This window comes from Fundulus heteroclitus, chromosome 16, assembly GCF_011125445.2.
Source record: "Fundulus heteroclitus isolate FHET01 chromosome 16, MU-UCD_Fhet_4.1, whole genome shotgun sequence".
NCBI classification, from domain to species: Eukaryota; Metazoa; Chordata; class Actinopteri; order Cyprinodontiformes; family Fundulidae; genus Fundulus; species Fundulus heteroclitus.
The window spans coordinates 16,860,521-16,885,186 of record NC_046376.1 but is presented as its reverse complement, the minus strand read 5'-3'; the positions used below and the strand labels follow the sequence as shown (position 1 = coordinate 16,885,186).

General features: G+C 39.0%; 1 protein-coding gene across 4 annotated transcripts in view; it reads left to right on the top strand.

Moving 5' to 3' along the window:
- The first annotated feature begins 228 nt into the window (after nucleotides 1-228).
- The window catches only part of pbx4 (pre-B-cell leukemia transcription factor 4), a 38,132-nt gene continuing 13,694 nt past the window's right edge, over nucleotides 229-24,666 (top strand). Inside the window, exons 1-3 of one of the 4 annotated variants that reach the window (XM_036147911.1) lie at nucleotides 229-1,052; nucleotides 3,008-3,121; nucleotides 9,297-9,370. In XM_036147911.1, coding sequence (XP_036003804.1) covers nucleotides 868-1,052; nucleotides 3,008-3,121; nucleotides 9,297-9,370 — 373 coding nt within the window. In that variant the 5' untranslated portion in view covers nucleotides 229-867. The remainder of the gene's footprint in view (nucleotides 1,053-3,007; nucleotides 3,122-9,296; nucleotides 9,371-24,666) is intronic. The other 3 variants (XM_012871005.3, XM_036147912.1, XM_012871006.3) reach the window with 3 other exon arrangements.

Here is a 24,666-nt window from a genome sequence, read left to right as displayed (position 1 = left end):
ATTCTTAAACGAGATTTACAAAATATTCCAGTTGAAACTCATTAACAACACAATATTTCTATTTTGCATACATTAATGTCAACAGCTTTGGTTCTTAAAGCTTACATTAAATATATTTGTATATGCAGTTGCAGTTACCTATAGATGGGTTTTCTCTTCTGTATTAGATGCTCTCGATTTATAGAAGTTTTTTTAATCTACCCACCCACAAGATCGCGCTCTGCGCCGCTGTGAGTTAAATGGTCAAAGCGACGCGCAGCACTCCGCTGAAGAACATCCCACATACCCATCAACAACAATGGCAAACCCTAGTCTGTTTTGGTAACACGTTTTTTTTCCTCCCCGTATATATGGGCGCAACAAGGCTTGAAGCCGTTTGCGTCCATCACACCTAATATAACTTCTAAATTTCTGCGCTATTTTATTTTTCTTCCGAGAAGACGCGTACGTATGTGACTACATTTTTGCGTTGGACATCTTTTTTTTTTCCCCCGAAAATGTGCGAGGCGCTCACACTGGCTGTGCATGTGTGTCCCTGCTGCTTCTCCGCTGGGCTACTGCTGCTAACCTAGCTGCTTCTTTTTTACACGGCGGGTTAGCCTCCATTAGCCTGGCCGCGCTCGTTAACTAGTAAAAGAAACAAAAGGTACAGGCGAATGTAAAGCTCGGCCGTGCTCTTAGATTTACGACAACAACAACTCCAAACTGCTCGCCTTTTTTTTTTTTTTTTTTTTTTTTTGCCGTTGTCGGGCGAGGGAATAAGTGTTGCATGATTTGTCGTGGAAAACACTTTGCTGGCTAGCTAATAGGCTAGCTATTTGATTGTGTTCGTCGACTGAGGGAAAACGGCGAGTTTTCTTTGAAAGTATGGATGACCAGACCAGGATGCTGACGGGTCTCACCGGACTCGGTGGACTACCGCAGCCCGATGTCGGTGATCCGGACTCGGTCCGGAAACAACAGTCCCTCGGCCAGCCGCAACAAGACATCGGGGATATTCTACAGCAAATAATGGCCATCACCGACGAAAGCCTGGACGAGGCACAGGCCAGGTAAGACTTGTGAGGAGAGCCATTTTCCACACATGATAGCTAAGCTAAAGTCTTGTGTGGGTTTTTTTTTTTTGTGTGCGTGTGATTTAAAGCGAAGTTATCGTGTTATTGTGCGATTAGATTGAGATGTTAATTTGCACTCAACTATCCAAGTGAATGTACATTTTGTGCCTGTAAATGCAGAAAATATCCGGAGTGTGGGTATTTGTAAGAGGGGGGAAAAAATATGTTGCTACAAATTACACCACCTTGAATACTTTAATTAGTACACATAATCGCGTTTGTAATAGTAACGGATTGGCTTTGCTAATTGGTTTAGCAGCCAAGTATTAGATTGAGAGGAGGGGGGAAAAGGAGATATAAATGATCGTAGTAGGTTTGCAGAGTGCGAGAAAAGAGGGGGAAAAATGCGCTCAAAACTCAAATCTGGTACTTTTATGTCGCGTTTATTAGCCTCTGAATGAAGAAAGAAAATGTATTTAAAGTTTTTAAAAACTTTTGCTCTTGCTAGGCTAGGCTTACCCCTTTAAAACAAACCCAAACTGTCAAGAGACAGTACATACTAATGTGTATATAAAAAAATAAATAAAATAAAATTATATTAGGAGCCTAACTGGTCACATTGTTCAAATAACGCTCACCACTTGTTTAGTTAAAGATTTACTTTCTTTTTAAGGTCCAAAATAGTTCCTCATAACCACTGGAATCAAACTGTGAAGTGAAAAGACAAAAGTTTAAGATGAGGGATCACTCAGTCATGCACGCCAGGTGTTGTCTGTGATGTGTCAGCTATTTATGACTCTTCAAATAATGTTTGTGTGCGTATATATATATATATATATATATATATATATATATATATATATATATATATATATATATATATATATATATATATATATATATATATATAATTTTTTCTTTACCTGTCCTTATTGACAGCATGCATCCACTGAGTGACTGACTCACTCATTTGCCATGTGGCTCACAGAGCATAAGGTCAGTTTCAAATGGAGCGTCAGTATTTCAACAATAGACGAGCGTCCACTGCAAGACCACGGCCACAGTCTGATGTGTCATTAGCTAGTGATTTTCCACCCAACATTTGACCACCTGGTTCTCTTAATTAATTCACTCCTTTCACTCCCTCCCTCGGCTGGTGTTCATCCTTTTCATTGTGTGCTGGGTGCAATCAATTCTCCTATAATGTGTACGCGAGTGCAGCTGTCCGCAAATCGAGTTTCTATTAATGAGATGGTGGTGAGGGGGAGGACTGACGCTATACTGGCAGCCTATGAATGTTGAGATATTACATGTTCTTGTCTACTACGTTGGAGACTCCATCACACCTCTTCGGCGCAATTAATTTTGCTTTGAGGTATCTCCCGCCCGACGTTTCATCTGTTGTTTCGCGTTTGTGCTGACAATGGGTGAACTGTTGGGAACTTATTCAGGTAAATTACACATATTTAAGTCAAGAAAAACACAGAATGTGTCGTGTTGTCATTAAAAACTGTAGGATTTGTTTGATATAAACCACTCCACCAATACTTTATACTTTACCACCGTACTTGACAATTAAATTACTGAAGTACCCATGTGACACTCTGCGTTTGCTCGACTTTTTGCTAAAACCTGCAAACATGAGCAGCTTCAACACAAGGCAGTGGATGTTGTTGCAGATAGAAGTCCTGATAAATACTAAACGGTATGACTTACAATTTAAAGTATCTTTGTCACTGCATGCCAACATGTCAATTACCTCCTAGGTCATGACGGTCTGCGTTTTGATGTGTAAAGTCGCCGTTACGGTTGCTTGACATCCCCGTCGTGCAACGTGGCAGTCTGTTGGGATAGGGAGTGGTCAGGGTAGAACAAGAAGTTGCAGGTGCTGCAGAGTACCCTTCCTGCACACCATCCACCCTCATCCTCTCACCGTGTCACCATATGCTCAGATCCTGGCCAGAGGAATCGCCAGCGCATTGGGGTGGATCAGACGACCCCACAGAGGGAGGGAGAGCAGGGGGGGGCATGGCAGGGGGTGGACTGCCACTCAACTTCCAGCACAGGTCAGTACTGGACCGCATGCACACCTTCTTCTCCCCCCCTCCTGCTCATACCCTCCATGGTGAAGACAGCCCACCTCTCCCCCCCACCCACCCCCACACCCTCCCCATCTCAAATTGAGCAGTGACAGATTTTGTGGAGGAAGTTGACATTTAGCTCTAGACCCATAATTTATTTTTTTTCCCTCCTCAAAACTCTTACAGAGAGGCGTTCCTTTGGACTGGGTCTTGTAGGTGCACTATTTGCCTCTCGCCTCCTTTTAATACTGCATTGGACATTCGCAAAAGAAATTTGGTGTTGTGGTTAGGCCAGGGATAGCCAGACTACATTCATCACTCATCGCTATGGTTTGGCATCTCTGTGCTTCATGCCATTTCCATAAGAAATAGTTTTATTTCAGAACGGTTTTTGGAGTGTTTTTTTTTTTATTTTTTTATTTTTTGCATGTTAAAATTTCCCATTACGTGTATATAACAGGCTTAATGTTGAATTTCATGGTCTTCACCTAAAGTATATATATGATGTTGTTGTTTTTTCTCCCCTGATATCATTGTTGTTGCATAAGAAATATAGAATACAGCATGTTTATAATTTAAAAGCATTAAGACTGAACGTTACCAAAACAGACTTTAGCCAGGTTTTCATTCACAGGAACCAAAACCTAAAGGATTTGGCTCCAGAGCTCACTGCTCAAGCACCTTTCTATCACTCCACTTTAAGGCCACTCACTTGACCCATCCCCCTCCTCAGATCTCCACACCGCACTAAACCAAACCAATCCAAACGAAGAATGTATAAATCTGATATTTTAATGCTTAATGACATTTATAATTACTATGGGCTAGAATTGTTTTTCACATACATGTGCACACATTAATTTAATTCAGTTGCTTTCAAAGACGTCCTTTCCATAATCAAAAGTACATCATGGTACTTGCAAAGCCATGGAGAAATTTCCTTTCCAAATTCAACATGAATTAAAGTTAAATAAGTATGACAACATCTGCTACGATTTAGAAGTCGCTGCTGTAGACCCCACCCCCATCCCCTCACTGAGCATAGTGGTGAGATAAACCTGGGTCATTGTCCAGAGTTTCTGGTTGTTTTAAACTTGCTCTGGCATTAGATATTGGTGAGGTTAGATTTATGTCTAATGCCATGGCCTCTTCCTGATATGGGCAGAATAACAATCTATCTTTAACTTGGATGAGTGTTGAGGTAAAACACATGAAAGTTTATATCTATCTAGGAAACTACTAATTCATATGGTAGATTCTGTAAACTCGTAATTAATTTGATTGGTTCGGACCTCTCAGGCTCACAGTAGCTGTGTTTCCATCAACCTTTTTCAGGGTGCATTTTGAAATCTCACATTAGAAAAGGTTGATGTAAACAGCAAAATTTTAATTAACTCACTGAATTTTGCAAAAAAAAAAAGTTTTTACGCTCGTTTGAGGTGGTTTTTGACTTTTTTGAAAAATGTAAATGCGCTGAAGAGCAGATCTAAACACATTTGTCGAATTAGTTCTGACATAGTGAACGGGTACCTCACATGACTAATCAGCTGTCTCTGATGCCGCCGTCTTCTCAGATATTCCAATAACGCTTGAAAACGGGTCTGGAAGCAACAACCGGTACATTTGGACTGACAAAGTGACGCAAGCATTCTCATCCATAAAAAAATAAAAATCAGCACATTGATTAAAGCCACGCTCCATTACTGATCCGTGGTCCATGCTAGTTAGCAACTCCTGCTTCCTGTTTATTTTCGTCAGCTTATGACGACATTAAGCTGTGCATCGCCTGGTTAATTCGCTATAAACCAGTAGATGGAAACATGTCTGAAGCGCATTTTCTTTTTTGTGATATTTCAAAAGTTCGCTCAGAATTCGCATGTACCTTGGATGGAAACAGAGCTATAGAGAAGAGCTATAGAGCTCCTGCTGAGTTAGGTTTGTAGATGGTCTCAGCAGATCTGTGTTCTGCTTCATAAAAGTCATAACAAACAAATCAGTACCAGAAAATTCTTCATAAAGAGTATTCAAGTAAATAATGTAGGCACTTTAGTGTAATCGGTAGAGTTGTAAAAATAACTTTAATGGATGGAAGAAACAAATAATTTGATGATGGAGATAGCACCTTTATGCTGTTCACTAAATTGCCACATTAGTCAAGTTGTAACAAAGTAAAAAAGTGGCTCCAGATTATAGGGAAAATAGTTTAGCTTGAACTGTTGATAGTGCTTATGCCATTTTAACTGTATTAATGACAAGAAGAAATACCAAGGTCTCAATTCAACGTCACAGGGAAAATAATAATAATAATAATAATAATGTAATCATTTATTTATTGACGGTTAAAAACAATATTCTTCTCTGTGTCATGGGTAATAAACAGGGTGTTTTACGAAGTGATCTGTTATACCGTTTAGCTAACGGCAAAAACTTAACAGTTGTACTAGTTTGTTGGAATTTGGCTTCTTTTATACAGATGTTCCCAGTATTTTAGTTTTGGGGTTACAACTGACTAAACATATCATGATGCAGTTTACTAGTTTAGCATTTTTCTCACAATAAAAAAAAAAGTATCTAATAATAGACAGCATTGAATTTGAAATCGGGACAGTCCCTGTCACCAGAGAATAAGGCTGGAGGCTGTGGTGCTAATGGTTGTAATTAGGGCTTTACAATATCAGGGAGATAAATAATTGCAATAATACTGCTAAAAATGGCGATATTGATTATGACTAACCAACATATCCTGACGCTTTTCTTTCTTTCTCTTAATGTTTTCACTACTTGACATGAACTTCAGCATTCCAGCCAATTAAAGAGTACGTTAGGTGTTGCCATCAAGGGCAGTTAGATTTCTTTCAAATGGCCAACTGTATTATTGTTATACAGAATATGAATGCGTGTCACATGAAATTGAGGCTGCACAATATATCGATAAGATGTATCGCCATTGCAACATAAGCATGTGCTATAGCCACATTGCAGAGGAATGTTTGGATTGTAGTAATTGTTGGTCATCGTGTTACAAATGGGTATTTTTTATGCTAATGTAATATTAAGCTAGTTGGACAGTGTCTCACTGCAGCAGATGCTCTTACTGGACTCAAATGTCAATGTTCAAAATGCTAAAGGCCACAAAGTGATGGAAACACAGAGGAAAGAAGAAAACAGGCATATATCACAACTGATATCATCATGGCAAATTTCACAATATTTACCAATCTTATCACCGTTGCAGGATTTTTCTAATATTTTATAATATCATGGCAAATATTGCATTCCTTTGCAATTGAGATATTACGATGAGTATTGCAAATCGATAATTACCGTACTGTAGCTCTTGTTGCCATTGACTAGAAATGGTAGTTGTCCTGAACAGAACTTAAAACAAAATGTAACATTTAAAGATATTTTACATACAATATTAAGGTGTCTTGGTAAAAGTTTTTCTTTTTTTTCCCCCTGCATCATTCTTTTCTCGAGCTGTAATGCAGTCCTGCCTAATAGGAAAAAACAGGTTTAAGCGTTTGGCATTAAACAATCGAGTAACATGAGTTACAGTTTAGTATACATTACATTATATTTTTATATAGACTGATTATCTCGACTTTTCACCTACTTTTAGCATGCACACTTAAAAACAACAGGGACATTTAAGTGTTGAGTGTTGGTGGAGTAGCAAACAAATATTATTCTATGTCGCGCCCCCAAAAAAACATTTCACTGAGGTGATTTCTCCTTGCTGGCCTGAAGATTTCTGAATTCATATGAGTTATTTGTTAAAATGGCCATAAAAATAGACATCACCATAGAATCAGACTGTTTCAGGTCTTGTAAAATCGTGCTGGTGTGAGTATGCATCCATACCACTTGATGCAAATCTTTGTAGCTGTTAACCTTCATGTAGTTCTGACAGCCTCTCTTACAGCATTAATAACTTCAGCAGCTTTGTCTTTTGTCCTTTTTACACAACGCAGTTAGCTTTAGTTGTAGCAATTTGATGTCTAAACCCTGGCTGTGTTCAATTGATAACTTCAGAGCTGCCTAGTGTTAAGTATGGGCTTTTAATTCACTGCAGTCTCACTAGAATGAGTGAACTACCTGGCTCAGGCAGTTTTATTTTTTTTCTTAAATGCAATTTCAGTCAAAGTCGGAACCTTTTGTTTCTGACTTTTTGATATGGATGACGTTGCATTTATGAATGGACTTTGGATTAGTGTGTCGTCTTAACATGAAATGTGAAATTGTATATTTGCGTCAGTTTAAGGCTTGCTATTGTTTTTCACATTTGTTCTATTTGAAGCAAGAAAGGAAGGCTGTATGCACGTTAATTTGAATATAGTGTATATGACGGAGCCCTTGACATAATCCATGTTGTATATTGCCCGATTTATATTATGTCTTATGTGTATATGTTAATGTTTTGCTGTTTTTAGCTGAGAAATTCAAGCATATAATTTTGGGGTGCTCTGGGATAAGTTACATCCTGTGCACATGACAAGGATCCATCAAAAACAGGATTGTTGTTCTGTTTCTGTTAACACATCTGTGTGACGTTTTAATTGCAGTTTCTGAGCACAACTCACTAGGACCTTAAAAACGGTGTAATTTCCCTACCACTAGTAGGTGTTGTGTTTTATGAAACTCAACGTACGCATATGCATAAAATCTCCCTGCTTAAGAAGGCGGCACCACTAAGTGTTAATGGGCAGTAGAAACGCAACAAAACGTTTCCGTTTTGGCCAAAATTGTCACTGGCTCAGGGTCTAAATTAGAAATGTAGCATGGCGGGAATCTTGAGTTCATTGGTGCCTATTATAGTGTTTTCAGAAACCATAATGAACGTTCTCACCTCGTGACAAACAAATACCGGGTGCTCCGCACACTACTTGTACTAAACAGCCAAGGCTACGTTCACACTGCAGGTCCAATTTATTTATTTATTTATTTATTTTTTGCTGAAATAATCCAATTTTTATTTTTTATTTTTTTGAGGTGGCCATTCATTCAGCTATTAAATGCGGCCGTCATCAGACTTCTGTCTGAACGGTTCAAGACCGCAAAGTGACCTGCATGTGCGGATAAAAATTGTTTCTAGAAGTGTTCAACAAAGTCTCATTTAAAAAAAATAAAACATAAAAATAAAACGTTATCGGCTGGTATCTGTCCTTGTTGTTGTTATTATTAGAAAGCTGTTAAGCAATGGTAGCCAACAATATTAAGACCACATCATCGTAAGATGAGGTAAAGTACGTAGAAAGCAGCACAGCTATTAATGACGGTCTTTTATGGTGCGCTAACTGCTACTACTGTGCGTGGATGTGTAGTTGGAGCCAAGAGACTGACATGACAGATGAATGAAATACAACATGACCGTTCAGACTGCGGTACGTGCGGTATGTGGTACCAATACGTATCCGAATTGGTACCACATATGGAAGTGGCACAAATCGGATTTTTTGTTTTTTTGGGGGGGGTGAAAAGTTGAGGATTGGGCTGTTCACACTGCCGTGAAAAAGACGGATATGGGTCGCATATGGGCAGAAAGATCGGATTTGGGTCGCAGTTCCCTGCCATGTAAACGTAGCCCAAGACTAAAGAGTGAAATCAAACCTTGACACATTTAATTGTTAAACTCTTATTTTCACGAAGAATCACAGGATTGTGTCGTTACATGGGAATGTTTTAGCCCTGGACGGCTAAGATGATCTTATTCCAACAGAAGAGCTTTTCTCTGCATAAAGCTTCCAGTTTGTTTGGTGATAAAGCTAATTTCTGGTTATATTAAAATGGTCTCCTTATCCAAATGGGCTCTGTCAACTCGCCATCTAGTTCCATGGATTGAGTATTCTCCAGCAGGTAGAAATTAGATTACCGCGTATTAACCCTGAAATCAGGTTCTCGGTAATGATGACCTTGAGGTTTGGCATCATTACCTGTTCTACGGTGCAAAGCGTTCTAATGACAATGTTACTCTTGCTAGTTTGGATTGATGCTCCAAGGATGTCGACACAAAGGCACAAAAAGAAATCAGCACATACAGCTACTCTACTACTACAACTGCTTTTTTATGGAATAGATTGGAAGGACTTGAATTGGAGTTCTGTTTATCCTAATCCCACATTTCTCCTTTCTTTGTCGTATTCCCTCTTCTGTCTCACAGGAAGCATGCCCTGAACTGTCACAGAATGAAGCCAGCACTCTTCAGCGTTCTTTGTGAGATCAAAGAAAAGACAGGTGAGTTTCTACTTCGCTCTGTGTCTTCCAGGGGGCTGTGGCTGTGTGCACTGAGTAGTGGGATAAAGAAAGGCTTTCTGCTCAAGCTTCTTCTGTGCCTTTTTGCTTGTTACGCATTTCCTCTCTGACGACTATGTGGACTAAAGTCTATATATGATGTTGAACTTATTTAGCTCTTTTTGCATGCTGTAATGCAGCATCATCACTCTTAATATGCACCGGTTTATCCCTTTTGATCTTGCATTTTATGAAAACCCTTCCTTTCCTGGCAACTATCCAGACTTCACAGCTGCAACTAATCTTGGTAACTTTTGAAACATGAGGAAGCCAGCAACCCTAACAACTCTTGAGTTCACTGGCTAATGCATGAGTTGAGGTTTTCATTTCAAGTTTGCTGATTTGCTTTACCTTGTAAAGTCTTGGTAGACCTCAACCTTGTCGGTTCATGCGTAAACCACTAAACCGGTAATTGGTGAATGTCGGCTAAGGCTGCTCAAGCAACAAAATAACACAATGGGGATATTGAAACGATGTCGGTTGTGATAGCTACACATTTTTCTCACCCCTTCACATTTGTCCTTACTATACTTTCGACTCTTTTTGACCTTCAGTATATTGGGTTTTGGGCAAAAATATCACGGTTTTGTGGTATTGATTTGCAATCAATAAAAGCCAATCATTTCTTTTTTAAACAACATATAAAACACAGAACATAATATGCATTTAAAATAATGATGATGATGATAACTGAATTCTCTTTGGTTAAAAAAAACTTATGCAGGGTCTTCCCCTATCTGGTAACTAACGTATTTAAGCTGTATCGATAAAGTTAAAACACACGTAGAAATGTAGAACAGTAGCAAAGTTTACAACTGATAATTGCGTTTCCACTGCTTTAACCCCTAAGACAAATCGGGGTATATTGCGCAACAACAGTTGTGTTTTTATTGAAGTAACGTATCATGTTGAGTTTTTGTGGTGTTTTATATTCTGAAGTGGTGTTTGATGTAAAGAAGATCATATAAGATAAGATAGAACTTTATTGATCTCACAATGGAGAGATTTACTTGTGACATTGGATATACATGCAAAGCGTAACGTTTACACAGAAACAACAGGAATCACAAGTATAAGTGTGCGTATACGTAATAAGCGTTCAGCTAAAGAGCTGCTCAGCTGAAGCTATGGAGGCACTCTGCACTTTAGCCACCGAAAGCTAATTAAATAAACAATCCAACAACTCTAAAAACGCTCCTAAGAACAGCACAATCACAGAGCAACACAGGGATAGTATTTGTTTCACTAATGGTAAAACAGTAAATACAACAAGGGCTGCAACTATTTATTGTTTTGCTAATTGATTAAACTGATTTTTTTTCAGTTAACAGATTAATAATTGTAGAGCAAAAGGTTCTTAATGATTTTTTTTTTTTTTTTTTTTTACAGATCTTTAACCAGGTGAAGCTAAAACTATGCCACTATAGTTCTAGATAGACTATATTTAGAGACAATGAAGGTTTTTCATATTAAATGCAAACTATATATGTATATTTTGTGCAGTTTTGGCTTAATTACTGCTCTGAGCGGATTTTTCTTTCAGAAAATGGCCTGTTTTTAGATTCTGTATACTCCAGTTAACGATTACTCGATTACTAAATTAGTTGACGGTTATTTCAATAACCGATTAATGACGATTAATCGTTTCTGCCTTAATGTGGATATCTACTCCATTATCCAAGCTGGGTATAGTTTTGCCATACAAAACATTACACCCTGATACTTGGAACTTAATAGCCATGAAATATTGCATTCCAAACAGCCTTTTGCTCAAATATCAGCCCATGTAACATAAATATTGAGAAAACGGCTAAGTGTAATATATTGTGTATCCCTGTCAGTAGTTTTACTTTACTGAGAGCGGGGACCTGCTGGACGCTGTATTTCACACAGCAGGTGGAGAAGGCATGCTCTCGGCATTATTGCTTTATGGTGCAACTGTTTAGCTATTTTATAACAGAACAAGGTTTTTCTACTGCTGTTGTAAACACTCTCAACTAACTAGATAATTGCAATTTGGGGGGGAAAATAGCTAATTATGTCATCGTGTTGCTATTCCTGTTAATTTTTTTTAATGGTTTTTGGTGAGCCTGGATATGAATGTCAGACTGACGGTGCTGGTTGTGTAAATGGGACGGGTTCTGCAAAGCCCTCCTCTAGATTCTCTTCCTCCTGGTGCTTTTTTTTTTTGCCCTCTCCTCTCACCGGCCTTGTGCGTAGGCTAACTGTAAGGCTCTCCTGTTGAAATACAATTTGAAAATACTGCACTGCTGTCTGTTGTGGCCTTCTGTCAATAATGTATTATTGCTCTCTAGTGATTGGAGGAAAGTAAAGGCTAGGCCTGAGAGATTGGGGCTGGGTACACTGTTTCCCAGGCAACCAGTGGTCTTATTTACCCTAATGCCATTCACTTTGATTTTCACATTTAGTCTCCCAGCAAACTAGACAGTAGACCCGTGAGCACAAGAGAATAAGCTGACCAAGAAAACCGTTGAGCAAATTGTGGATTCATGCTTAAAGTATTCCAGTCACGCAGTGCAAAGATTTTGGCTTTTGCCCGTACTCTGTTGGCCACCTTCCATGTAGCTCCATAACTGCACAGTGTACCTGCTTAAGTATTTCACGACTACAAGCGCCCCCCCTCCGAACCAGGCCCCATTGTCTGTGTGAGGAATGTGAAATGACTTCTCTCATTGGATCCCACAGAAAACACAACCAGTAGTCCTTTCGGTATTTTTTATTTCTGTGTTGTTTTTTTCTTCTCCTTCTCCTTCTTCTGACTAACAGACAAAGACGTGTCGCCACAACCATGCTACGTCTTGCACACACTGATACATACGCACCCGAACAGGGGATAAAAAAAGCAAACTCTGTCTCGGGTCTACTCCTACTGCTTCGGTCTTGTCCTCTCCTCCTCCCTCTCCCTGCCTCGCTCCCATTCTTGAAAGAGAAGACTTACTCTGAACTCGGGCCTTTGATATGGTAATGTAATGGTTGGGGTTGGAGGAGGAGGGGGAGGTGGGGCATGGGGGAGGGGAGGTGAATTCCTTTGAGTACTGCAGTTGGTTAGATTGTTTTCATTGTAAAGGAAATGTTCTGCGCAAATGTCAGTACCCACCCCACCCCCGCCGCCGCCACCCCAAAACACCCCCCATTTTAACAGCGGTTCCAGCGCTATTTCCAAGCTCCCGGCATGAAACGTGACCTCCGTCTGTGTGAACTCTTAACTTTCGTCAATGTTTTGTCGAAGATGCGTTACAAGAAAGAGAGGAAATTACTTGAAGGGACTCTTGCAAATGATCAAAGATGAGACTCTGTGGTTTTTTTTGCTTCAGATCAGTCCCTAACTGTCTCGCTCTCCTGGGTATTTGTTTTAATAATAGCTCACGGTGCAGTGGGACACCTAATACCAAAACCTCAGATAAGCCGCTGCAGTTCATTAATCCAAGTTTTTCCTTTAGTTTCGGGCATGTGTTTCCTTACTTTTATTCCCTCTGCTGCTAACATGCCATAAGTGAATCTGTCACTCACTCTCCTCTGCCACCCTTATCAAGTCTCATCTTTTCAAGCCTGAACATTTACTGCTGTTTATTTTTGGAAATGTTTTTGAATGATTTTAAAAATAGTGTTACAATTGGTATTTTAGATGTTTTCTGTTGATCTGTTTTTTTTACTTTGAGAGACACCAAAATTATTACAGGCCTATTCCCCTCCCCCTCCGTCCCTTGAACAGGTTCACAACCATCAGCCCACTCATCTTGATAAGCTGTCTAACAAGTCTAATATAAATCTACTAGATGTGTGGATGTAGTGGGAAGCTAGCCTCTTCTCTGGAGCTGACAGGATCAGCGTTGTTTTGTATCCGGTACGTTGGTTTAATGTACTGATGTGGGAAGAATATGTGCAAATCTGCATTCCATCACTCCTCAGGAACACAACACTGTCCACAACATCAGCTACAAAGACCTCGTCATTAAAGGGTGACATCAACCATTTTGTTGTGCTTTGATTGTTGTCTGTCTCACACACAGACTGAATCCTTTCTTGAAGCAATAGGCCCTATGAAGTCTTTTTTTTTTTCTCTCTAAAATGTTGTTTTTCCTCCTTTAGTTGTTCTTTATTCCATTTTTTACAAGTAAACATATTCCTTAATGCCTAAAAAGATATCCATTCAGTTTTGAGCTTATTAGAGAAGCAGCTTAAGTTAATTGGATTACATTTTATTTGATTATTAGCATGCTAATAAAGCTCTCTGAGCTCCATTTTTATTATTTACAGAGAAAGAAATACTGTTCAATATGAGGACAACAAAAGTCATTTTGGCTCAGCTAATTATTCTTCAGATAGAGGGTTATATAAAATTTTCGTCTTTGAATGGTGAGATCATTGTTCCACTTAACTGCGCCAACAAAGATCACTTCCAAGATGTTGTTGTTCCAGACTTTTTATTTTGCTTTTTATTCAAAAACTCAAAAAAGCAGGCCAGCAAATATGATGATGATAATAATAATAATAATAATAATAATAATAATAATAATATTAGTAGTAGTAGTAGTAATAATAATAATAATAATAATAATAATAATAATAATAATAATAATAATAATAATAATAATAATAATAATAATAATAATAATAATAGTTTAATTGCTTTAATGGCAACAAAGATTTTTTCACAGATTGTTCAGAGGGGTATAGATCATTTTTTACTTGTAATTTCTTTTTATTGAACAGTCAACCGATTTCTTAAAGTGATATTCATTTGACAGTTTTTTTGTGTGTTTTTAAGTGATAACCATCTCCTTAACAGAAACAAAGTTGTTGGTTGACTGGAAATGTTTTTAAATCTAGATTTGGCAAAGATATGGATTATTTTAGATTTGTCTTTAAATAGGCCCTTTTAATGTGACTTTATAGTGTATCTTTCAGCTGTCTAAAAAGGGAAATACAACGATTTATGTAATCTTGCTATTATGTAAAGTTAAAGTTAATCATCATACCAAGTAAGTTGTTTGACGAGCAGCCTTAGTGAACTAACACACTAACTTTACTCCCTGGTCGGGGAATCTTTCACACATTATTACATTTTGTGTAACAATCAAACTAACAGAAAATTGTCATTAGAATAATTGTTTATTCAGATTTACTGTTTGGCATAATTGTAACTGTATATATTTTTTTCTTATTCAGAATTAAACCAGACGTTCATCCATCTTCTGTACTTGATTTGAACTATTGTTCTTTCCCACCAATCAAAAGGCGCATTTCAAGTATGGCGTCTAGGATTATTTATTTCGCCCTGGAACTCAATTTCCCACAACCCTTTTAACAATCTTGGCCGTTTCTTATGCGCGTTTGCGCTGTGGGGTCAAAAGGTGGGAATGTTATGTGGAGTACGCCCAGCTGATAGGATGATAGGATGCTGATAGTCTGGGGACTCAATCTTGGCCACAGCAGAAAACAAAATACAAGAAATCAGAGAAGTACAGCGATAACATTAGATTGTGTGGCAGCGCTTATGGTTTGAAAACTAAGAACTGTCACTACAAACTTTGTGGGAATGTGTAGTCTGCTCTGATCCAGACTCTTGAATGTGCACGGGAGAGAGAGTTTCACTCGGGGAAAATAAAATATGTACCAATAAAGCTACAGGAAATATATCACAGAGATTAAACTTTATAATTAATGTAGCATCACTCCAAACCTCCTGGAAAAGTGTAACTGCATCAAATTTGAAACAGATATTTGTGATGCAGTCTTTTGTTTTTACTAATTTTGGGCCAAAATAGGTATAAAAGAGGAAAACTCTGGTTGAGATTACAGCCTGTGATCTGAAGACATGATTTTATAAACACTTCAATTAAAATCACTTCTAGCTCTAAGAAATGTAATAAGTCACATATCTTTAATAGTTAAAAGGCTGCGAGTTGTTTCCCAAAAGAATAATAACCACATACATGGATGCATCAGCTGCAGTGGTTCTCCATTTAGACTTAAAATCTGTTAAAAATCCAGAGAAGTTGTTGTTATTTTGTATCTTGGATCACAGATGCTGTAAAATATTGTAACATTACTGGTTTAAATCCCTAAAAGGCGAGAGCAGCAACTCTCTCAGCCCTCTGGAAGGGAAAGTCTTAGTTGAAATATTAATTAATCACATAAAGCTAAGGTTAGCTGACTTTTTAAATTCTATTTGAACTTAAGCACTGTGTAACAGTGTATTTAACATGTGTGGCTGCATTTAATGGTTGTTTGTAAAGAAAAAAAAACGATTACTTGTTACATTATTGAAAGTCAATGGACATTGGGAACTGTAGAACATTTTAAACCAGGAGATGCCTGAAATAAAATGGGAATATTTATCCGCGAAGAAATGTTTAGCACATTCCAACTAATCATATCCACCTATAACTCGGGTTCCATCCAGAAAATGTTACTTTGCTACCAGTTTTGTCTGATTTGGCCCTGGTTCCTGTGGTGGAAACGCACCTAGAGAGCATTAGGCAATCTGGTCTATGCACAGCTGAGGTTTAAACCAGACAGCTTCCTGCTGGGAGCTGACGGAGCTAAAGACTGCCGCGCAGCCTGTTGAACTTGTGAATAACGTGGAACTTGATGAACCAGTTATTGTTGGAGGTTTATCTTGACAGGTCCTGTTGTCCTTTTGTCTGTTTTTTGTTTGTTCACAATTTTTAGTTGTGACACTATTTAAAAGTTCCTAATGTATTAGTTAAATTTTTACCACTTTACCACTGTCCGTATTATCCCTCAGGTTATTTGTATTATGTGGACTAAAGTTTTTAGGATGGTAATAAACCTCATCGCACATTGAGTTGCTGTGAAGAAATTCCTATTAGCAATGTTAAAAGGACCCCATATTTGTCACAAAATGTTTCATGGGCCCTCCATAAACACGTCTTTTTTTTTTTTTTTTTAAAGGTTGGATAAAATTACCATAACCTTTTACCGTATTTTTCTAACTATAAGGTGCACAGGATTACAAGACGCATTGAATATTCTTCCACAGTGTGTAATATCACTGTTGTCACTCCGCCCCTCCACGTACACACACGCTAACTGAGAGGGAGAGCTATCCATCTCTGTCGGGAGGACAGAGTGGTTGGACTACACTGCCCTGTTTCTAACATAAGGCCAGAATAAACTTAACTTTTATATTGAATTAACTTACTGGGTTAATTGCTGCTAGCTAGTACTCTGGGCGCGGGCTGCCTTATGCGCTTCTAGTTTAGACATTACAGTCAGGCAGTTTTGTAGACCGCTCAGTGGTCCTGTTACAGGTCTGATCAGGTAGTGACACAGGGTACCGTAATGCTCCAAATATCCATTGAGTGGAGCGGCTTCGTTGCTAACCAAAGTTGTACTTACACATTTTGAGCGCATTGTACCACGTAAAATCGGTCAGTAAGCACAACAAGTACGGTAATCATACATAAGGCGAACCGGATTTTAAGGTGCACTGTCAATTTTTGAGAAATTTTAAGATTTTAAGTGTGCCTTATAGTCCGAAATATACAGTAACATAAAGATATCTAAAGATCTGTCCTAGAAAATAATGTGATAAATTTAACAGGATTGAAATGTTGGTAACATTTGGTCAATTTATTTATTTTGTAAATTTGAAGGATTAAAAAAAATGGCAGAAAAGGTAATCAGTCACTTTTCCAATAAATAGCTAAAATTAAATGACCTATGCGATGCTGTGGCACTCCTCGGTGGAAAGGCATCAGTGAACCTTCACCAAACACTGGCATGAGCCTTTCTGCAGGAGTTATTTTTTTATTGTTTTTACCTCTAGGGAAATTTAGAACATAACGCCTCATTTCCTTATACTTTTTTTCTTTTTAATAACCTAGTTTTTGAATGTGGATCAAAAACCCAAACAAGTGATTTTGGGTTGGGGACACGAGGAAAAACGGCATCACATGCAGCGGTTTAGTTGGACGTTCTTGTTCCACAGACTTTGGCTGAGCTCACTAGATGAAGTCATGTGAATCACTTGCCTCATTAAAACAACGTAATTATTATTAGTTTTCAAGCGGCCTAACTTGGAACGGAGCCATAAAAGTTGACGAGTTGTTAAGAACCTGAGTGAGGTATTTCATTATATTTTATGGGGTGTTGAATCTATTTTAAGCTAAAATGTTTATGGGATAAAAATGGTTTCCTTAAGAAGAGCTACATTACTTTTACTGTCACTAGGGTTTTTAACTTAAAGATGCTAATCTCTGTTGCACATTGAATATTTCTACTTCAGTTAAATCCTTGGGATTATTATACCACTTTTGTTTAGTTTCTTTCTTTTACTCGATAGGCTACAGATTTGTGTGTATTGATAGATCCCGCCATTAACGTTTTTTTCCCCCTACTGTGTTCAGGAAGAGGATGAAAAAAGACAATGTGTTAAAGGGGGTGCAGGAGTGATACAGAGATTGATGAGGCAGTAAGAGCAAGAGTAATTACTTGGTGTCCATTCCCCAAGCCAGATTGGCAGACGGCTAATATCACACAGACCCCTGGCCCTGACAGACACCCCCACACGCACTCAGACACACACGCACCCCAACTCAGACTTGGGGATCAAGAGCACCCCAGACCTTTGCATAAACCTAATGGTGTGTGTGGGCCAGTTGGTTTCCCCATGTGGTCTTATTCCTGAAGGAACTAGGCTTTTGCGTATCAACTGGGATGTTTTACCAACGACGTTGACTTGGTTTGTGATAACGCGGCATCAGAAAGGAATTTAGATTTCTAAATGAACAGCTGCATCTGTTTGGGACACACAATCATTTTTCTTTAATTACTTATTTTTATTTCAGTTTACCACAATGTTAGAGGTTGGACACCAATATTGTATTTATTTATTTATCCTATTGTTTCATGGTGAAAAAAATAAGCGCTATGTAAAGCAAACATCTCCATTCAAATCACATCCTGTGGCAATTTAGGTTATTTGCTCTTAACTGGTATAACTAGCTAAGTACAATACAGATTGGCACATGTTTAGCTCACGCAAGTAAAAACAGCTATTTTCTATGACGTGTCTGTATTAAACTGCGAACAAAACCCCCCGATTTGTAACTTTGGTCTTCCATTTGCAATATATCTGCTATTCAAACTACCTTTAGGTTCTGCCCTTAAAGGGGAGTCAGCATATCGCTAATTAAAGATATGCAAATTAAGTCTCAGCTGGATTGTGCTAGTTCAGGGTAGTGGGATGGGAGTCTCCGTGCCCAGCTCCTAATCCTGACTAATTAAGGATTAATTACAATTGATGGGTGTCTTCCACCCCTTAGCTGTTATGCACATAGCTGTCCCAGACAATATGTTTGTCTATTTCACACCATGTCATTAATGTTAGGAAGAAATAGAAACATCAGGCTGGTAGCGGGAGGGGTGTAAACACAAACCCTAAGACGGCATACATTGTTACGTAGCGTCTGTAGCGTAGCTGTATGGATGGCTGATGCCGCGTGTGCCGATTCATGTTGAGTCACAGATTGGTTTTATCTAGGTTACAGACAAATTCTGGGGATCAGGGTCGGGTTGCTTCAATCGGTTGGTGCTTTAAACATGTATGTGACGTGTCTGTATTAACAGATTCAGGGGTCAGGCTGTTTTGTTTATTTTTGCCCAGTGATTCATGCTAATAGCGAAATGGGTTTTATTCCGAACTGAGGTGGTACATTTGAACTGAGCAGACTAACCATGTCGCCCCAGTTCTCTCTGGCACCATCTGACTGTGTCATAATGCTTGTTCACTTGTTATAAATGGGCACCGCTCCTCTGATCTATGGCTTAATTGCCACCAAATTTGCATAACAGTGCAAATTAACGACCTCTCAAATGAGCGTTCATTTTTCACAAAGTCTTTAGGAGCTCCTTAAGAGTCTGTGCTAATGAGCGCAGGAGGCAGCTGGCCTGATGAGAGTTGACTGGGGGAAGATCCTAGCAGGGCTGTAACAAGCCTCCTGCTTTGGTGCTCTTCATCATCCTCCTCATCCTCCCGTGACATTTTCAATTCTTTCCTCGTGTCTTTGCTTCTCTCTTCATGTTGAATTGTGCTTTGCGGATAATGTCATGCTAGCAGGTGCCCGACAGTACTTGAAATGTACTTATTTTGTTATGTAGTTATTTTTTAAGTAAAATAGTGTGCATTCCTTCACTTTCAAATATTACCCAACAGATGATCAGTTTCTGCATTCAAGTAGGAAATGTATCAGTGTTTTAGAAATAAAACACAAATGTGGCAAACAGTTTATAATTATGTTGATGACATTTATTCTGTTTGAACTTGTCATCTTATTGTGTTTGAACACCTGAAGTCATAATGTGCATTTAATTATGTTTAGTGGAAATAACATTAGATCCAAAAGTACTATTTGATTTTTGGTACCTATTTTTTTTAATGTTTGCTTTCGTTCATGAATTTCAAACAAGTAAACTTTTAAGTTTAAGAAAAAAACAACTGCAGTTGTTAAAAAGCTTTAATTGTAATGCCCAATTTCTATGTATTTGAGAATATAGTTTATATTTTTTCGCCTTTTGCATTTGTTGTAGTTTTTATCAGTGCCTAAGTGCCCTCCGCCTCTTTTGGTTAATTAATGGCTGACTAATGATGTGCAAGTAAAGTGTTGTGCTTGCCTAAGGTGTGACTTCTCCCATTTACACTTCAGTCAGACCACACTGTTTACTCTGAATCGTACCTCTGAGTGTGTGTGTGTGTGTGTGTGTGTGTGTGTCTATGTGTCAAAGTGGGGGGCTGTGTGCAACAGGACTCTGGTGCACTACCCAAACAGATGCTGATTAGTGTGAGCTGCTTAAAGTAGGAATGAGCATATGGATTGGGCTCATTAAGTTGACAGTACTTTACAAAAATACTGCCTTTTAGAAAAATACGTGTTGGTGCTGCTGAAGTTTAGCAAGAGATTTATTTTTGTATAGTTTTTAATTAATGCTGTCAGAGAAGTTTTTTTTTTTTTTATATATAATTTTTGTTTGCTTACATGTCTTATTTCATAAGATAGAATTGTATTGACCTGAGATTTACCAATCAAAAAATTACTAAAAGTTTAGCTCTAATAAGCATCTTTAGCAAAATAGTTTTCTTCAAAAACGTGCAAAAGCTAGCCAACTTTGAGCTGCTGTTTTGCTATTCACAAATCAAAGTGAAGATGGTAATATTCTACACAGCTTTGAGCTTTCAGAAACGAAGACCATTGAGTTTGTGTCCGAAGTCACATATAGTTCCCTACTAAACAATAATGGTGGAAAAACTCAGTGTTGCGATCCCATTGTTGACGGGACAAATGCTTCAAATTTAAGTTTGTATAGTTTGTCTTACGCTTTAGGTCCAACAGTTGCCTGGTCGCACAAACTATGTCCTCGCTGTATTCTCCCAACCCTCAAAGCTTTTTTTGCCCTCAGCTGATCAGCTATTGTGGGGCTAAGACTACCTCCCTTGATAAATTAGGGACAAGCTGACTTCAACCCCCCACGCCCTCCGCTGCATCAGTCCTTTCACAAAACACATGGAGATGAAAGGTGCCTTATGGGCCTTCCACACGGGACGCAGTGTGCGTGCGGCTGCACTCTCAAACCCATTATTTTTAAATTCCCGATTTGCGAAACAGCGCTTAACCTCACGGCAAACGCAGCGCACTCCGCGTCCTGTGTGGAAAGCCCATTAGTCCCTGAGCACACAACTACAGGGCACTAGTTGGAACGTTACATATTGTGTAATGTCCCTACCACGCCACTAGTGGGCGGTGTGTTCTTTGAACCTCAAACAAGATGGCCATATGTACAAACACGCCTTGCTTAAAATGGCACCACCTCCAAGTCATACTGGACAGGGCTTCCCCATACAGGCAGGTTCAGCTTTTCCTGTCACGACAACCAAAATTGGGATGTTTTTTCAATCCCTCTACTCTGGAACATCAGGGAAAATGTGCGCCGTCTTTATCGTACATTTGAAATCGGCTCCCATAGTGGGGGAAAGTTTAAAACCACCCCCGCAAAGGCTTCGTCTGGACACCCCTATCCGCATATCTGGCTATAAGCTGCCGTGTTTGTGGATGCGAGCCAACGTGGCCCTCGGCTCTCCATTAACACGCACAAATGACCACAGTGGTGGACTTCAGAGATGCGATTGTGTTTCAGACACGTTTCAATTTATTGTGGTTTTACATTAACACATTTTGCTGCACTACTACATTTGTGTGTCTTGTCCAAAACCTGTTTTCTCTGCTGCGTTCGTTGTTTTCTCCCTGCTCTTCTTCCCTCTTTACCTGTGGAGCACCATTCCAGCGCCACTCACTGGCGTGGCATAGGTATGACAACGCCTATTTCAGCTAATCCAACTATGTACGGTTTCATCTTTACGCTTTTTTTTGTGTCGATACAGTATTCGGCTCCATGTGGATGTGATTTTGAACTGTCTGTTAGTGATTAAGATAAATTGCATTTATGCCATCTATATATTCTGTACTGTTAGAACTTGTGATTTCTTACATTTTTCCTGCCATTTCTTTTTTTTTAATATTACAACTTTTGTATTTTTTGGAAACTAGAAATTTACAACCAAACTTTGACTCTTTTTTTTAATGGTTTGGAAAAGTTGAGAATGTGTATTTATTCCTAAAGTTAGATTTACTTGTAGACTGTATTTATATTGTAGGTGAAACTAAGATTTGTTTCTGAAGTTTTGTAGGGTAAATTTACATATTTGTGTTGCATATTTTTTTATATTTAAAAGTATAACCACGTTTCTAAGTTATCTTTGTACCTGGGCTGTTTGTTGTGCATGGGACAACCTGAGGTATTCACAATGGCTTCTTTCTCTCCGGCTCTCCTGCTCTCTGGCGCATCTGCACTCCAGATTCACTGTAGCTCTGCTGCCCCTCTTTCTCGGTCCCTTTCTTCCTTGCACACATATCTCCTTCTGTGACTCCTTTTTTTTCAATTCTCCTTGGTTCTCCTTCTACCCTCTCTCTCTCCTTACCTTTTTTTTTTCTCCCCCTCTTTTTTTTTCTTCTCTCTCGATCCCTTGCTCTCTCCCAGTGAAAGGCTGAGAATACCCAAGGGAGCTGATGCAATTAAAATGCTAATCCTGTCTGTCTACAGAGAGAGGGAAAGGGGGGGGCTGACAGCATGAGGGATTGCGGCTCACATGGAGAACTCGACTGAAATGGAGAACAGGGGGTGGGGGCGGGGGGCACAGGGGGAGATGTGTGTGTGTGTGTCTGTGTGCATGTGTAGTAGGGGTGCGTTGAAAAGGAGAAGGGGGAGGGGATGTGTGTTGGGGGAGACAAAGTGAAAAAGGGGATGCTAGCGAGGGAAAAGACAGACAAGGATAAAGCTTGTGCTCTGAGCTGAGCAATGATATACTGACGGCGTTTAAGCCTTATCTATGCCTATGTAGGGAAAGCATTGCAGTTAATGTACAGCACTACACCGTTGGCGGAGTTGTTCACCTTTACCTGCACCACTTTTTTTATTTTTATTTTTTTTTTCTGTGTGTGTGTGTGTGTGTGTTGTATCTGCACAGCACAATGTTTCTACTTCGGCTGTGCAGAAATGAGAATGATTATGTATGCAGAGAGAGCCCAGCTGGATACCCTGAATATTTCATAGTATGTGTTGCGCGCTTAGTCTTCCAATGCCACACCGCCCAGCTAGGCTTGTAACATATGCATAATAGGGATTTCTAAAAGCTATAGATGTCGGCTGTGGGTCTTATTGCCCCCACCCCCCCACCCAAAATAAAAATATTAAAGTGTTAGCTCTTGAAGCTCTTTTAGGTTTTAGCTTCCCTGATGGAGACCTACACCATTTGTGACGTGAAAAAAGTAACTGTCCAAAATAAAACGTCGTTAGAAATGCCGGACTAAAGTTCGAATTATATTTTTGGCTTTTGGGGAACAGTGCATTTGCTTTTCGGGCGACAGTTGGACTTTTTCTTACATGTTTGGCGTATCGGTCTTTCTTGTGCATTATTTTTAACTCATCTCAACAGCTGCTGTAATATCACCGGGCCACTAGATTGTGCATGAGTGCAATTCTGGGTAATCACAGCTTAATTGGAGTAATTAGGGGAATGTTGGGGCATTAGGCTACAGCTGGGGGCCATAATGAGTCACAGTAAAAAGGAGAGGGGGGGGGGGGGGGGGGTAAGGTGAGAAGCTCCAAAAGCAGCAGTTGCCCTCTTGTCGGGAGGTCATTGTATGTCTCAGTGAATGGGCAGTAAAGTTCAAGATATGACTATTTGATTTAAATCCAGCAAAACTTGTTACTTTAAAAAAGAAAAACTTCAGCCAGAAGAACCACAACAAAGTTTTGGTAATACTAGTCATTGACAATTGATTTAAAAAAGCTGTTGTCTGACTCAAAAGGGCAGAGATCGTTTATGTTTTTGAGCAAAAAAAAAAAAAAAAGGAGGGAAAGAGATGGGCGAATCAGGGTCATTAGTTCAGGCAACTGGGTCTGCTGCATTCCTAAGCCCTGAGATGGGGGAGCAACACAGCAGGAATGTGCCTTTGGTGGAGAAGAAGCATAAGGGAAGGAGAGAAAAAGGCAAGCAGAAACAATAAAAAAAAAGGGAGGAAAGAAGCAAAGGTGAGCCTGGTACCGTGGTGGAAAAGACGAGCCCCCGATCACTTCACACATAAAATTGATTTTCATTGTAAATAACCTTCAAAAAAACCTCAAAAGAGAAGTAACAAATTAGTTAATGCTCCTAAAATCTTTGAGTGTTGAAAAAAAAGTGAAATGATTTACTAAGGACGATTGTCTCAATATCACATAGTTGTTGCTGAGATTGTCTCCATTACTTAAATCCATATCGTTTGGGTTTCTTTCCCTCTAGTTCCTCATTAGCTGCTATTAAAATAATCTCCTGAATCTAGTGTCCAGTTAAAAGGATCAACATCTGTGAAGACGCGTTGAACCAATATTTACATTGTGGTATAAATCTGTTCATCTCACCAGAAAGCTAGGATGCAGTTTGTGGTGCGAACGTTATCCTGTGCCCGCTCCAATCATTTGAATTGTGCACCAAACTTTCGATTCTGCCAAATTACTTTGAGCTACCCACATACAGATAAAAACCTTTTATTCTAAACAGATCCCAACATAGAATCAGGGAGTGTACATCATTTATCACACTTAATTTGAAATTTTCTAAGAATTAGCAAACTCTTGTTACTTAGGGGAAGAAACTG